Source organism: Boleophthalmus pectinirostris, unplaced genomic scaffold, assembly GCF_026225935.1.
Source record: "Boleophthalmus pectinirostris isolate CB_2022bp ecotype Guang Dong unplaced genomic scaffold, ASM2622593v1 HiC_scaffold_15, whole genome shotgun sequence".
NCBI lineage: Eukaryota > Metazoa > Chordata > Actinopteri > Gobiiformes > Gobiidae > Boleophthalmus > Boleophthalmus pectinirostris.
The window spans coordinates 29,417,151-29,433,884 of record NW_026571070.1 but is presented as its reverse complement, the minus strand read 5'-3'; the positions used below and the strand labels follow the sequence as shown (position 1 = coordinate 29,433,884).

General features: G+C 40.6%; 1 protein-coding gene across 1 annotated transcript in view; it reads right to left on the bottom strand.

Annotated features, from left to right (window-relative positions):
- Nucleotides 1-16,734, bottom strand: part of pard3aa (par-3 family cell polarity regulator alpha, a) — an 826,722-nt gene that overhangs the window by 498,338 nt on the left and 311,650 nt on the right. The window contains exons 11-12 of the mRNA XM_055151054.1: nt 5,303-5,442; nt 5,032-5,160 (exon numbers count right to left, since the gene is read on the bottom strand). Of these exons, the coding sequence (XP_055007029.1) occupies nt 5,032-5,160; nt 5,303-5,442 (269 nt within the window). The remainder of the gene's footprint in view (nt 1-5,031; nt 5,161-5,302; nt 5,443-16,734) is intronic.

Here is a 16,734-nt window from a genome sequence, read left to right as displayed (position 1 = left end):
GTGAAACAGAGCATTTTGAGGTTTGGAGATGTAGACAAACCAATGATAAAGCTTTATTCAAAAATGTGAATGAAGCAAAACACAACTTCAGGTCTGTTTTTGATGAGGTAACAACATTCTAACATGGCTTACCTAAAGTAACCTTTACCTTAAAGTAAAGATTGCACAATTGTTTGTAGTTTATTTCAGTTTGTGTCATCATTTTAATGTTTATTATGCCTCCAAATTAGCATCAGCATTGAGATGCAAATATCTCCCTTTCTAAGCACAAAAGTGTGAAGTATTATCTTGAAATTTTATTGATTTATTATCATTTCTTATTTATTAATTTTAGCATGAAAAAACAAAAAAAAAAAAAACAATTGGACAGGGAATAGTGATGCTAACAGGGAGTATGATTTTTTTTAAATAATGCTGGTTTATGGTAATCTGATTCTTCAGCCAGTATCACTTCGTGGAAACCGTCTGACCTCGCAGCATTACGATTTGTTCACTCAATGGTAGACGGGTACTTTTTTTTATTTATTTAATCAATTACTGCTATTTGGTCGTGGCATATGTAATGCATCAAATCCCTTGGGAAGAAGAACAATAACGTCTTTCCCCGTGATAAAATTCACCAAACATTCTCTGAGTTCCGGCTTTAAATCCTCGATCTTGGGAATCGCTGCCAACACAGAATGTCTGTCTTCGTCTACATCCATCTCGACCCCCAGCCTGGCTAGGTTTATGGTACATTTTTCTGTAATTAATGGGCCTATTCACATGAAATGAAACATCTTTAAGAAGTTATTATGATTGTTTTTTTTCTATTGAGGAAAAAAAGTAGTGTTGTTATAAATTTCCCATAGAGTTATAAAGGCTCTTGCCTCCATCTGAAATTATGATATCATATTCTGCTGCTAATGCGCACTTCCTGATTATCACAGGCTTTATAATTAGATTCAGACTTATTTTTAGAGATGCACCCATCTGGCTTTTTCAGTTTTGATACTTACTCCAATACTACAGATTTTAATATGCGACTTTTAAATTCTAAATCAGATGCAAGATCAAGATTCAACATTTTCACATTTGTTTTATTTGGTTACTTCTTAAAAAACAAAACATGAATCTCCCATAGAGTTATAAAGGCCTCTGTCCTCCATCTGAAACTATAACATCATATTTTAAAGCTAACGCGCACTTCCTGATTGATGTACCGCAGACTTATTTTGACCTCGAGAGCTGTTTATACAATATATCTGTACTGGGGCAAATTTGGAAGAAAGAAATTAGGTACAGGGCCTTTAAAAAAACTTCTTTTAACACACATTTCTAGTTATTACAAAAGCTGGTGCAAGAGTCACCAATCTGCGAGACTTCACTACGTCTTCATTTCCTCTCAGTGTGTAATACCGGCACACACCCGCACTGACGGAGCAGCCAATTCCGAAGTAGCTCCTTTTACCATTTTTTATTTGCAATAACTGTCACCAGCAGAGCCTCGGCCTCCTTATCTGATTTTTATGAACATACTTGGAGGGATTATTGAGATTTGTGAACGCGCTGGTGTAACAATGGAGGACAAAGCGTTCATAAGGCTGCCATGGCGATGAAAAATGAACTTACACCGTCCCATAGCATGTAATGAGGGTGTAGTACTAGTAGTGTTTTTTGTATTGGGCTTAGAATTGAATGTAAACTAGCATTAAGCTTTTTTTGTTTTTTTTTGTCTGCATTTGTGTCTAGTGCCCCCTCCTGGTGACAGTGAGAAGTAAAACAGCAGATGGTGATTTCGTATTGAAGGCAGATTCAAGGTGACATTATGTTCTGCAGCTCAACCCTACAATTATTCAGTTGCAAGTGGTTTTATATAATCAATGTAAATGTCTGTCAATAGAATAATGTTTGAACTAAAACTAACTTTGCATCGTCACATGTTGAGGGACTATTTTCTCAGCAGCATCGGAATTTTACTTTGTCCATAAGATACGTGCTAGGTGATGTCAGTCTTCTGCTGCCGAGATTTCTGTCAGAAAGTACAACTCGCCTAGTTGCTTCTGTCCAGCAACTAGCTCAGGAATCAGAATACACTAGACCGTTCGCAAAAACCACAGAAGTGCGAGTTCGGGCACCAGCCAATCAACGAAGAGCCATATATTCAGTGTTGGCAAAGATTCCCAAGATTGTGGATTTAAAGCCAGAACAAAGAGAATGTTTGGTGAATTTTATCAAAGGGAAAGGCGTTATTGCCCTTCATCGTACGGGATTTGGGAAAAGTTTAATATACCAGTTAGCCCTGTTAGCGGGGTTACATACGTCACAACCAAATAGAAGCGATTGGTTAAATAAAAAAAAAGTATGAACATTTTAAGACCAAATTGACGAGGCTCACAGCAGCAGTTACAGAGAGAGGGGTGACGATTTTTCAGTAAAAAGTGAATTGGATGGACAGGTCTCTCTCTTCTGTCACATTCTTAAAGGGCCCATGTCATGCAAAATAACTCTTTTCACATTGTATCTTCTGCACATAAACAAGCACAGTTTGGGTTTTGGAACATCCATTACACAATAGCTCTGAAATCTTACTGATTTCTTGGAGACAGTCACAGACCAGGAACTGTGAAAGTCCGGCTATTGCTCCTCCCCTCACTCGTCCTGAGAAAGCACAGGCTCCGCCCTCCAAACCTGACGTAGGCGACAAGTGAGCCGCCCTTCCTCCGCCCATCTCAGGGAGGGAGGGGGAGACAGACGTGCACCCTGATAGTGGTAGGAATAAACTTTTATTCATCATGGTTCAGCCGCATGTGTTGGACCCAGAATCGGACGAGGACTTTGCACGAAGCTCAAGCACCGCGTCCACATCAACTGAACATTACTGATTGGTAAAGTATTAATAAACACTAGTAGATCAACTTATTATATTGTGGACACTGCAGTGTAGAACAATGAGCTTATGCTGTCGCTTTTGTTCAGGTGTTCATGTGGGAACTGTCAGACGATGCGGGGTGGAGGAGGGGAGGGGATGGTGGAGCGGTGGACGTCAAATGTGTCATCGTTGTAACAGCTTTAGTTCGTTGTCACGTGGGAGGGTGGCAGAAATATGCTGCAATTTGTTAAAAAAGATGCCGAATCAATGTAAAAACCACTTTGGCGACATATACAAGGCCCACACATCACTCTTAGAAGGTAGAAAGCTCTGAAAAGTTGATTTTGCATGATATGGGCCCTTTAAAATATATCCACTGTACTTAGAAGTTCTGTATTTATATATGCATGCTCATTTTACTGTCAGTAGCATAAAGGCAGGCCTAGATATATGTGTTGTCTCTTGTGACTGACAGATGTGAAGCTTAGCGTGTGAAGAGGAGCGTCCTGATCAATAAACTTCTAATCAAGCATCTCTTCACCTGAGTGTGGAGTCATTTCTTAATATTTTTTTATTCATTTATCATCAACAACCATCTCCCAATATCACCAAACTTTGTAGAAACCGCCCAAAAGTCGATTTTCCGTAACACCTCTAGCTAATCTTAAACTACTTTTCTGCCTACCTCCACAAACTGGTCAATTTTGCATAATGTCACCTTTGAGAACGCTAACTCTCCCATTAACTACGTCTTTTTGCAGATGCAGCAGAACTGTATCGTGAGTTTGGTAATGATGACCAGATTGGGGGTTAAGAGGCGTGCAGGTGCCAGGCAGAGGATTGTGGCTGGGGGGGGGGAAGGCCGGAGGGACCCCTGCTCTGGTGAGGTGGCGCCACAGCCTCAGCCTGTCAGAACGGCCGGGTGGTAGAGCTCGCCATCTGCCCACCGAGCGCCGAGTCACCCTCCACGGAGCCCGGAGAGTGGAGGGGCACAAGGCACGGGCAGTGGAGACTATGGATTTCTACTGTTTTGTTTGAGTGAGAGTTATAAAATCAACTAAAAATGATTGTTACTGTTCAGCTGATGGTAGACGTGGAGTATTTTTCAAAAATCAAGCTCAATAAATTTTCAGAAGAACCAAATACTACAAAAACGTGAAGTGTTATAGAGTCAATTCAAGACATTTACAAAGTACATTTCCGATCAGTGTCAGTGAAAGATATTGACCGTAACCATTTTAAACTTAATTTGTAAGAGGCCAGATTCATACAGTATGTGTGAATGGTACACATAATTAGCAGAAGGTTCAGAAGAATTTAACTGGTCGAAGCCAGAACTGAAGAGCAAACAAAAAGCTCAAACATTTTTATGTCCAGTTGAGATAAAAGTACAGACATCTTTCCTACTAAAATATGCCCAAGTATAAAGATCGGTGTCTTGCCTAGAAACATAAGGACAGAGGCGGAGCTACCATTAGGCAAAAGTAGGCGGCTGTCTAGGGCCCCCAAACCTGAAGGGGCCCCCAACTAAGGCCTCAGAGCAATTTGATTTTCTCTCAGTAGTTTACTTTTAAATAATAATCATGAGAAAAATGTAATGGATGTAAACAAAAATGTAATTGTACTAGCAAAAAATAAAACTACTTTCAATTTTGATCATGCTAATAAGACAAGTTTCCAATCCACCATAATTAAAATAAATACAGATGTGCATGTCTCAAGAGCAATGGGGAAAAACAGACAATAAATATATTAAAAAAACAAAACAAAACAGAAAAATGGTGCATTATAGTGAGGGCCCCAAACTCAAGTTCACCTAGGGCCCCCAAATTGTTAACTCCACCACTGCATATGGAAGCGAGACAAGATGGATTGTTTTGAGTTAATGAACTCACAAAGATGGCATGAATTAATCTTGCCATACTTTAAAATAGACTTTTAAAACACTAGAGACTGAAATTTGTGAAATGGAATGTTAGAACAATCAGAATGGCTTTAGAGAAGGTGAAGAGACTTAAAAACACAGACGAGATCACGGCTCAATGACTTCAAGAGATGAAGACGAGAGACTAAATATGCCTGATTCTTTAAACATGCGCATGAAACTACCAGTGCAGCTTCAATTAAAGTAACTTTTGACCTTTTAATATAAATTTAGGGGAAAATGATGTCACACTCACCACCTCTCTGGGCAGCAGGGGGTCCTCTGGGCGGGTGACTAACAAGTTGACGATGCCACCCATGGGAGTCGCTCGGAGCAGGGCCACCACCTCCTCTTGGCTTTTCCCATTCAGGTCCACGCCACTCACCTACACATGCAAAATACCTGTGGTTTAGTTGACCAATATGCACAAATATTCAATCAAAAATAGAAAAAAAATATATATATAGTAAACGACAAAAAGCACACAGACACACGCCGCTACTCAAAATGATTCAATCTGTAGTTACCTCTAGCAAGCGGTCCCCAGCTTTGAGTCGTCCATCTTGAATGGCCGCTCCTCTGGGAAGGATGTTCTTGACGAAGATGGGAGCGCTGCCCCCTATAGGAACATCTCTGGAGGTGATGCTGAAGCCCAGACCCTCCTGACCTGAACACAACAAATCACAGCAAAGAACATTTAACAACTTAGCAACTGTAAAGACCCATCCAACCCTGTACAAAATGGCTTCCTGACAGTAGACTTTTTTCTAATAAATTGTGACAAGTGAGGACACAAACACAATAAAAATGAATTCTCTGAGTCATTGTCATTTTGTAAGGCAGGTTTTGGGCACAGTGACAGTAGAGGGACACCCCAAACCTACATATTTAAAGTGGAACTAAATACTACATCAACTTTTCTCGCTTACTTTTCTTGCTCCTGTCTTATATTACTAAGATATTTTTTGGCAATTTTAGAGCTTGGTAAATTTGCAGCTTTGTGTTCAAAAACAGCAAAAACTGAGCTGCTGCATTTTCAAGAACATCACACAGGATTAAAAATATCTGATTGGAGGGGGCAGAGTTTGAACAGGGATGTTGTATTGGCTCCCCAAGCCTCTTTGAAAACTTTACAAAAGCTTTAGATTGACAAAGGAAACAAACATTTATTTTTTAGTATTGAATCATCCACTACCTGTTTTTTTTTTTGTGTATATTTGAGCATATGTCTAGCCACAATATTATTAGTAGTACATTCTAGAGGTCACCATAAGCAAAGCTGGGACCAAGTAGTTGTTTTGCAAGTCTTATGTCTCATGCCTTTGACCTGAAGTCCAATTCAAGTCCCAAGTCAAATACGGGCAAGTTCAATTTGAGTCTCGAGTCACTGGCCCATAAGTCCAAGTCAAGTCCAAGTCGTCTGCTTTGAGCTTCAAGTCATTTCAAGTCTTTAAACCAAAGTACCAAATAGATAGATTTTTGCAGCTGATATGAATTTTAAACTAAATTGGACTTTAAAATCATGGTATATTTATATGAGAGTATTTATATAAAAATAGTAGAAATGCACATTTTTTCCCCTTTTCAAATGTCTTGTCAGGATCTTAGTGTGAATCATTACAGTCATAGCAGCAAATCTTCTCAAATCACAGGGCTCAAGTCCAAGTCGAGTCCCAAGTCTTAGTTTGTTATATCAAGTCAAGTCTCAAGTCCTAAGTCCTAAAAATAGTGACTCAAGTCTGACTCGAGTCCAAGTCACGATTTGTAAGCCTCCACCTCTGACCATAAGTCTGCTGTGTACTGTGCATCTAATTATAGTGTTTTATGGTTTGATCAGGAAGTCATCAGTTGTGAAAAGTGCTTATAAACTCGCAGTTACCAATTACCATATCTGGAATACACAGAGTAAGGAAGGAATTAAGTGAGTAAAAATTAGGTATAGGCCCTTGAAACTAACACTCTTTCTCACGTCAACAGCTGTAGGAATGACTCACTGAGCTGGAAACCACTCACATTTTATTAGTGTACACAGTCGGGTACACTGTTTTTTCTAATGGAGAGTAGACTAACCTCTTAGACCAGTCACATATGTCCAGAATCCTGCCCCTCATCCCCCTCACTCTCCCTTTAGTCCTCCAGGTACTGCCAACTTTAACAGCTCTATTTGTGGGCGAACTTTACGTACGTGTTTACTCCCACTTTAACCATCACAGGGGCTTTTTATTTAGATTTAAGAGCAAAACTTTATGTCAAAATGATGTACCATCCATGTTTGTACCCATTACTGTGCCATGAAAGTACATTTTTGATTTCGATATTAATACAAGTTCTTATACCAGTTCTGATAAGCTCAAAACTATTGTCAAGCAGCTCATGAAAGGTACTAGATTTTCTGGCTAATGTGTTTTTCTTTTACTTCAAATGAAAACCCAAGTACCCATAAGTCAACAAAAGATAAAATATGGTCAGTAACTTTGCTCAAAATGACAAAACCACTCTGGAAGAATTAACTCTGAGCACACAGACCTCCACGCAGGCCCTGTACTTTCTGCTTTTTGCTCTGTGCCTCTATCCAAACACACGCAGCGGTTTAACGTCAGGGTGTGCCTCCGCCATCTTGACAACCACTGGCCCCAGACTCTGAAAATAGACTGATTTTTATGAACCAAAATGGAGCCTTCGTGATTGGTGCCTATGGACTGTGAAGCCGCTCGTGTAAGAGGCTGTAGGATTAAAGGCTGGTTATTTCCAGGAATAAACCTACACAGAGGGCTGACTATGGAGCGGTGAATGCATTAAAACTGTGGTCAACTGCGTGGGTCAGGAAATATACTGCATAATGTTCTAGGTCAGTAACATTTGCATAGAAAGTACTCATTTAAAAAGTTGCGGGATTTGAGTTTTGACAAAGGAAACAATAGTGAATAGAGCAAAAAACCTCAATTAACTTCAAGGTGCACTGTGTAACTTTTCTGGTGGAGGGTCAGCTATCTGCTTGTCTCCATGGAGATGTTGTTGCTTTGTTTGGAATGTCCCGATATGGCATTAAACCCATCCATTTTGCATTTACTCAATAACGTGAGTTTTTATTGACTTAAAAACGTACATTGTTACTGTGAGTGGGTTCATCTTTCCACAGATCTGACAGGTAACTTGGCCTTATGGCGTCGCCTGCTGTCTCCGTAGAGATAAATAAGGCTACGTTCAGACTGCAGGGCTTAATGCTCAATTCCGATTTTTTTGTGAAATCCGATGTTTTTGCGAGGTCGTTCACATTTCCAATTAAATGCGACTTGTCTGTGACTCCAGTGTGAACGGTAAACGGCCCGAAAGTGTCCCCGTATGTGCACTGGAGACACGATGACGTCAACCGCAGCGAGCGTGCTCTGTGTTTACTGAAGTTGTCCAAATATGGTCGCGAGCATTGAGCACCTGCCGATTTTACAGTTCCGGTTTCCGCCTGCTTCAGCGCAGAATAGTGACGTTTGTGGCTTGTTGATAACGTGTAGGTCGGATGAATGCGCTTTGGCCGTTCAGACTGAAGTCACATGTCAAAAGATCAGATATGTATCAGTTTCAGGACCACATATCCAAGTGGCCTGGGTCGCATTTGAAAAAATCGGATCTGTGCCGTTTAGATTTAAAAGATCGGATACAGGTCACATAGAAGCCAAAAAATCGGATTTGGGTCACTTCAGGCTGCAGTCTGAACGCAGCCTATGTGTAATGCCATCCCGTGGAACATTCCAGGTAACATCTCCAAGAAGAGAAGCTGGTGATGGTCCCTTCACCAGAAAAGTTACACAGTGCATGGGTAATGGATTTTATTTGGCTGCACTTTTAAAGTACTTCGTCAAGTATTTTAGTCTTAAAAAATGGGAACTTATTTCAGGTAGCTATCTTGACATTTTAAAGGTACTTTATTTAGCCTGTGCTCTTATAGCTTTAAAAAAAGGTGGTACAATCACAACTGAACTGTGTCTCCAGAGCCTTAACCTGCAGATAGAGGACACATCCATTTTTCTCTCAGTATATGGACAGGTCAAGCCTCATATGAAAGTTCAGAATCTCCAGAATTCCCTTCCTGAGCTGCAGAGGCTGCACTAGCACTGACTCAGGATTGGTTTTAGGTAGAGACCATTCAGATCAGAGAGAGACATATTACGTTTAAATTTGCTTGAATTCAACAAGTGATTTGTAAGTGATTTAAGAATAAACCAGCGTAACAATTGAACTGAACATGTCTGCCTTGTATCTGAGGGCACAGAGAGGTCAATTTTATGGAATTTAAAATAAAAAAATCGTGCACACAGTTCCTTTAAAGAAGTTTACGTTCCACCAATCACCTCTCTGCATGTTTTTCTTCTTCCTACTCTCTTTTGAACATGTTTAAATTATGACTTTTTGTATACCATATTTTTATGACTAGATATATGACCGTGTAATAAGCATCTAATCAAATCAAATCTACAATTCTTAAGTATATTATGAATGCAGTTTGAGAAATTTGAGGATCAAACAGTGTCTGATTAAGGTGTGTAAACTTTGAAAACACAAAGGAGCTTACATTAGATTAAAACTAGATGTAAAATGTTTTGAAAGCTGAAAAGAGAGATGAAATAATATAGAATGTTAATATAAATCTGCAAAGAAATGAAAAAAAATCATCTAGGGAAGTTTTGGATGAAGATACTTCGGCAAAGAAACATTTATTGTGAAAAAAGTGTACCGCAATATTCCGAAATGAAATCACATGTGGTTGTATGTCTAAGTGATTCGCATTGGATTTGAGTAGTGACCTTTAGTACTGCACTAATGAATATGAATGACCAGTCTAACACAAATATACAATTACAAGCCCAAACACACAAGAGCATCTCAGAGCTGCCCTTTCCTCCCAAACACAACGCTTTTGTCAAATGTCACACGGAGCATGTGGCAAATTCTGAAATATGACTTTGTTAAGATTTCATTTAAATCAATATTGGTCGATGCAATAATACAGGCCCAATGGTGCAAAAACATTATATCTGCCGTTATATGTATTTTATTCACAGTATTAATCTTGATTCAAGTTCTTGTCAGGGTTCACTTTAAATGCAAAAAGAGTGTGTTTTTGTCATATTAAAGGGTACGTCAAATGCTTCTCCATGGAGATGTTATTGCTCTGTCTGAAATAGCTCACAGTAAGACGCTAAACACATTTATTTTACATTTATTCAATTACAGGTGGTTTTATAGCTCAAAAATACTGAGATTAACAGGCCTTCTGACTGTGAGCGGGGCCGTCTCTGACCTGTAATCTGGTTTGGTCTCCGTGAAGATAGAAAGGTTTAATGCCATACTGTGAAACATTCCAGACAAAGCGATAACATCTCCATGAAGGAAAGCATTTGACAAATCCTCCACCAGAAAAGTTACACCTTTAATTGTTTACAGATTGTTTAATTCTGGTTCAGTTCTTGCTTCACGTTAGTTTAGACGTGGTTTAATTACTGTTTTCTTGTGGAGGTCGGCCATCTGCTTATCTCCATGGAGATGTTATTGGAGATGGTATTAAACTTATCTGCCCTCCATTTATTGAACAGCAGGAGTTTTTTTATTGCTAGAATCATTCATTTTGAGAAGAGATCTGATCTGAAACTTGCCCTGATGACTTCACCTTCATAGAATTGGTTTTTATATTATGCTGTAGAACTTTCCAAAAAAGGCCAAGCAGATGGTGGACCCACCACCAGAAATGTTACATTGTACACCTTTAAAGTAAGAAAAAATGATATCCAAACCAAAGTGTCATATTTAAAGATTAAATAGGTAGGCCTTAAAGCTACCATCTGTAATTAGAGTGGCAGACCCACCCCTACACTAGGACCAGGTATTATTAAGAAGTTGCCGATACGATACATATCTCGATACAATGATACAGTTCAATAAAAAATAAAGGCTAAATCCTGACTGTGACACTAAAAGTCTTTGTTAAACCACTTCTTGTGCAAAGTTCATATGAAAAACAAACATTTTAATCATCAAAACAGTGACAATGTCAAATGTGTCACATAAACGAGTTTCCTTCCACTAAACAAGCAACAAAACTGTAGCTCTGTAACAAAATAATTTTGTAAAATACTATATCAATACAGCAGTCCCCAATATTGATACTGAATCATCACATTAAACGATACAATATATTGATATTTCAATATTTTTGCACACCTCTGTTATCTACAGTACTTCTGTCTGACAGTGTGCAAGCTTTGACCTGACAGAAGAAGGACAGAGAGCACAGGTGAACCTGAACAAAGGCCAGGTGAGGGGATGTGGAGCAGGTTTCACATCTGCCATCTACTGGTGAAAAAAAGTAGATAACTTTACAGATGGTAGCTTTAAATTGGGCCCATATTACACCATTTTCTGTTAGTTATATTATAATGTAGTTTCCTCATCACAAACAGACCAAGAGTTGTGTTTTGTTTCATTCACACATGTTTAACACACAAACCCTGTAGATTTAGGCAGAGTTCTTCTCTCAAACAGAAAACACTCTGTTCCACCTCGTGATGTCATGTGGTTATACAGGAAGTCCTCTATTCTCACCAAACAAAAGGTAAAAGGTTCATTTTGAGTTTTGAGGATGCAGACAGACTAATAATGCAGGATTACTCAAACGTGTGCGAATGAATATCTGATTTTGAGGAGGTTACAACATTATAACATGGATTAAAACTCACAAGAATCCATTTTGTGTAATATAGAACCTTTAAATTCTTCCCAATGAAAAGCCAAGGCCAAAAGTAATTTCAAAACGCACCATCTAAGCCTCTTAACTCACGTCGAAATCCCGCTTTACTGTGAACAAAACCACATTCAATAAATCATTATGAAGAATTAGAAGTTTCTCGGTGCAGAACTTTGCAGCAGTCAGCCAGGCATAAAAGTTTGAGTGAAGGTTGCGCTCGCTAACAATAGTGATTAGCATTGGCGTTGGAGTCTAGCTTTTCCTAGCACCGAGCTGTCAGGTATGACCTAGTTTCTCTGGTTCGGCGGTGTCAGGGCGCGACGGAGCTGACAACGGAGTGATGATGAGGTGGAAAGCAGATGAAAGGCGTAAGGTGACGAGAGGCTGCATACAAAGTCAAAAAGTTAAGTTGTTAAAGCGGAGGTAAGAGCAAGAACAGGGCTGTCATAAGTGAGCTGGCGGTGTAACTTTATCAGCGGTTTAATTGTGTTGTGTTATGTTTGTACTTTTCAGAGGCTTTTCTAATGCTGTATTTTAACTCCTGCTAGAGTGAGATATTTGACAAGATAACAGTACTGTTACATAAAGGTGCATTGTGTATTCATTTGTCTGGAGTGTTTTACTGTATGGCAGTAAACTTTTCTGTCATCATAGAGACCAAACTAGACCAAGTTACAGGTCAGATCTGCGGAGAGGCAACCCCGCTCACAGTCAGAATGTTTTTCTAGGTATTTTTAAGCAATAAAACCACCTGTAAATGAATAAATGTAAAGTAGAGCTGTTTAATGTCATATATACAACATCTGAAGCAGAGCAATGACGTATCCATAGAAACAAGAAGGTGACGGACCCCTAACCAAAAAGTGACTCAGTGCACCTTTAAATAAAAGGTTTGTGAGTAGATCTACAAGAGACAAAAGCTTTATGTTGACAATATGGAATCCTGTGTGTAAAATCCTTCAGTCGTCCAGGTAGAACAGGTAGTTATTGTGATGGAATACGTTTCACAGCTCATCCAAGATGCTTCTTCAGTTTTGGTCAGAATTCTTTTCACAGAGTTGTGAAAACACCCATTATGGCCCTGAATGATTATGACCCCACACTCAGTGCAAGCTCAATAGGCCGAGCTAACTAACAGAAACTGTAACGTTAGTTTCAGAGTAGTTAACTCCTCCCTTCAGCAGATATCAGGAAGTGTCTACCAGCATCTGACCAGAACTGAAGAAGCAGCTTGGGTGAGCTGCGAAAGGTTTTCAACCTAAATAAATGGTTGTTTCTTGCACCATTCCTTCAGATATGATTTAGTTTGTCTCACTTATTGGTCTATTCTTTGAATTTTTAAAATTTGTGTTATTCAAATTAGATTTTGTTTACATTATGAACCTGATGTTATATCCAGACTTTACTCTTGTACTTGAGTAATATAATTAGAGTAATATAATTATTTAGTAATTATAGTAAGATCTAATTCCTAAGCAACATTACTCTTACTTGCGTACACTTTTGGGCTTCTCTACCCACCTCAGTTTATATTTAGAATTTACAGCAAAGCTCAGAAACTTTATGGGGTAGAGTTTGTGGGATGTTGATTTTTTGTTGGGTGAATATGAATTTCTGCATGACCCTAAGTGCAAGTTATGGACCATGCAAGTTACTACATATTTGAGTGTTGCTGGCCTAATCTGGCAAGTCCAGAATGATCTGTGATGATGGCCAGAACCAACCAGAATGATTGGCCAGTCAGATTTATTTATTTCAATGACAAATGTTAAACTAAGGAGCTGGTCACCCATCATATTGAACAAAAAGACATTTCCACAGACTGTTCCAGCAATGTTTTAATGTCGGTCTAGTTTAGTTTTAGTTGTGTGTTAAGTTCCAGGTTTGATGTGGTGTGCACCTAAGGACTTAGTCCTGGTTCAAGCCCAGTTTAATCCTGATGCAGTCCTGTTTTAGTCCTGTTCTAGTTCAGGTTTAGTTCCATTTTTAGTCCCGGTTTTGATGTAGTGTGCACTTAAGGGGAGCATTTACACTTAGTCCTGGTTCGAACTCATTTTAGTCCTAACGTAGACTTGGTTTAGACCTGTTCCAGTCCCGTTTCATTTCTGTTCTAGTTCAGGTTTAGTTCAAGGTGTAGTCCCAGTTTTGATGTGGTGTGCACTTAAGGGGGGCATTTACTCTTAGTCCTGGTTTGAACCCAGTTTTGTCCTGATGTAGACTTGGCTCAGACCTGCTTCAGTCCTGCTTTAGTCCTGGTTTAGTCCCAGTTTAGCCCCAATTTTGAAGGCATTCTAAGACTCCACCATAAAAAAAAGTATTACCATCATATCACTGCATATCCAGATTCATCGCCACATTCCACACAAACTAAGCCAATTGCTGAAAAACAAACTTTACTATAACTAAATCATTTGTCATCTGTCTGTCTGTGAAACAGCACCGCGTTGAGTCTAGTCAGGGACCCGAGCCAAACGTATTAGCAGAGTTTGTGAGTGCATCTCCCTGGAGTGAGTCAGAACCACGCCACTGTAGTCTGACTATTCCCCCAGCTCTGCGCCAACCAGGGCCTCCATGCCAGGTTTAACCCAACATCTGCTGCCTGGGAGAGCTGAACGCCGAACCACACCGACTCTCTGCACATTCGCTTCATTTGACATGCAGCTGACGAGAGCTGGCAATGGGAGATTATCTAGTTTTAGTGCCGTTTCAGAAGAAAAAGTTGACAAAATCTGCATTTAACCAATTTAAATGTCATTATGTTTTATTATAGTTTTTATTCAATTTAATCCTATGGCACTGCTTCAGCTGTGAAAAGCTCCAAACATGTTGCTTGGCATTATAGAGACAGGGTGACCAGAATTTTCAACATAAAAAACTGGGACATCCCCATTTTTTTTATGGTTGGTAATAATAAAATTGTGAAATTAAGGAAAATTGTTATGCAGAGACCATTCATGACCAACATGTGAGGCAATAGTCACATTTTCTTTGTGTTTTGGTCATCTTTAAGCTGCTTTTCTGTATATTTTACCTAAACAAATGACAATTTATGCCTCTCTTTACTGTTGGCAGGTCTCAAATTGGTCAAAAATAGAGAAAACTGGGACAAATCACTGGTTTTGGATAAATCTGCTGGAACAGGGGACTAAAACTGGGACTGTCCCGGGTAAATAGGGACGTCTGGTCACCCTGTATACAATACGGAGCTTATGTCTTGCTTCAACAACTTTACGCTGTTAATTGTACGCCTTCTACTTGTATGCTTATGTAAAACTACTAACTAAAAACATAGGGTGACCAGATTTTCAAAACACGAAACTGGAACACATCCAGGTTGGGATGGTTGGTATAAATAAAATTATGAAAACATGAAATAGGGACAGCTGGGTATAAAACTGTTACAAATCACCAGTTTTGTATAAATGTGCAGGAACAGGGACACAGGGCTCCAAACTGGGTCTGTCCTGAATAAATAGGGACATCTGGTCATCCTATATAGAGTACAGAGCTTATATCTTGCCTCAACAAGTTTCTGCTGTTAATTGTAGGCCTTGTACTTGACTGCTAAATTTGATATCAGCTGACACAATTTTTGATGTTAAAGCAAACATTACACACTGCCAAGTTAGTACTGTAACTAATCCGTGTATCATTCGTTCATTCGTTTTTCAATATAAAACTAAAAATAAGAAAACGAAAAAACAACAGTTTTCTTAGTTATTTGTCTCCAAAACCAAAATGAAAAAACGGATAACGATTCGTTTTTTCAGTTTTCGATTTTGTGTTTAAATGAAGAATGGAAAAAACGGATAACGGCCGTTTCCCGTTTACGTGACTTCCGTGGCTGCGATACCGAACTTTTGCACCGGGTACGGACTGAACTAGGACTGATCCAGGTCCGAGACCAGATCAAGACCAGAGCGGGACTGAGACCGGGACCAGACCAGGACCAGAGCGGGACTGAGACCGGGACCAGACCGGGACCAGACCGGGACCAGACCGGGACCAGGGCGGGACCAGGGCGGGACCAGGGCGGGACCAGGGCGGGACCAGGGCGGGACCAGGGCGGACTCCGAGCTTTGACTCCGAGCCTCCACGGGGTCCGAGCCTCAGCTTCGAGCTCTGAGCCTCCGGTCTGGTCCCGGTCTGGTCCTGGTCTTGTCTCGGTCTCGGTCTCGGTCTCATGCCCGCTCTCGTCCCGGTCTGGTCCTGGTCTGGTCCCGGTCTCAGTCCCGCTCTGGTCCTGGTCTGGTCCCGGTCTCAGTCCCGCTCTGGTCCTGGTCTGGTCCCGGTCTCAGTCCCGCTCTGGTCCTGGTCTGGTCCCAGTCTCAGTAGCGCTTTGGTCCCGGTCTGGTCCCGGACCTGGTCCATTTGAACCAAAAGCTCTTAGTTCGATTCATTTTCGTTGGTGTGAATGCGTCAGTCGGAGGCTTTGCTCCACCTCGGAACCAGCCGCGGTTCTTGAGCGCGGAGGACCAGAGCAGCTCTGTCCCGGTCTCAGTCCCGCTCTGGTCTCGGTCTGGTCTCGGACCTGGATCCGTCCTGATTCAGTCCGTATGCGGTGAGACTGGGACCAGACCGGGACCAGAGCGGGCATGAGACCGAGACCGAGACAAGACCAGGACCAGACCGGGACCAGACCGGAGGCTCAGAGCCCACGGCAGGGCCGGAGCTCGAAGCTGAGGCTCGGACCCCGTGGAGGCTCGGAGTCAAAGCTCGGAGTCCGCCCTGGTCCCGGTCTGGTCCCGGTCTCAGTCCCGCTCTGGTCCCGGTCTGGTCTCGGACCTGGATCAGTCCCGGTTCAGTCCGTACCCGGTGCAAAAGTCCGGCATTGCAGTCACGGAAGTCACGTAAACGGGAAACGGCCGTTATCCGTTTTTTCCATTCTTCATTTAAACACAAAATCGAAAACTGAAAAAACGAATCGTTATCCGTTTTTTCATTTTGGTTTTGGAGACAAATAACGAAGAAAACTGTTGTTTTTTCGTTTTCTTATTTTTGGTTTTATATTGAAAAACGAATGAACGAATGATACACGGATTGTAACTCTTCAGAAATATGTAGCTAGTTCACTGTAATTTCTTTTCAAAACAATTATAAAAGTTAGCCTCCACTACTAACTGCAAACATAGGGTGACCAGATTTTCAAAACCCGAAACTGGGACACGTCCAGGTTGGGATGGTTGGTATAAACAAAAAAGAGCGAGGGATTTCTGTTGCTGC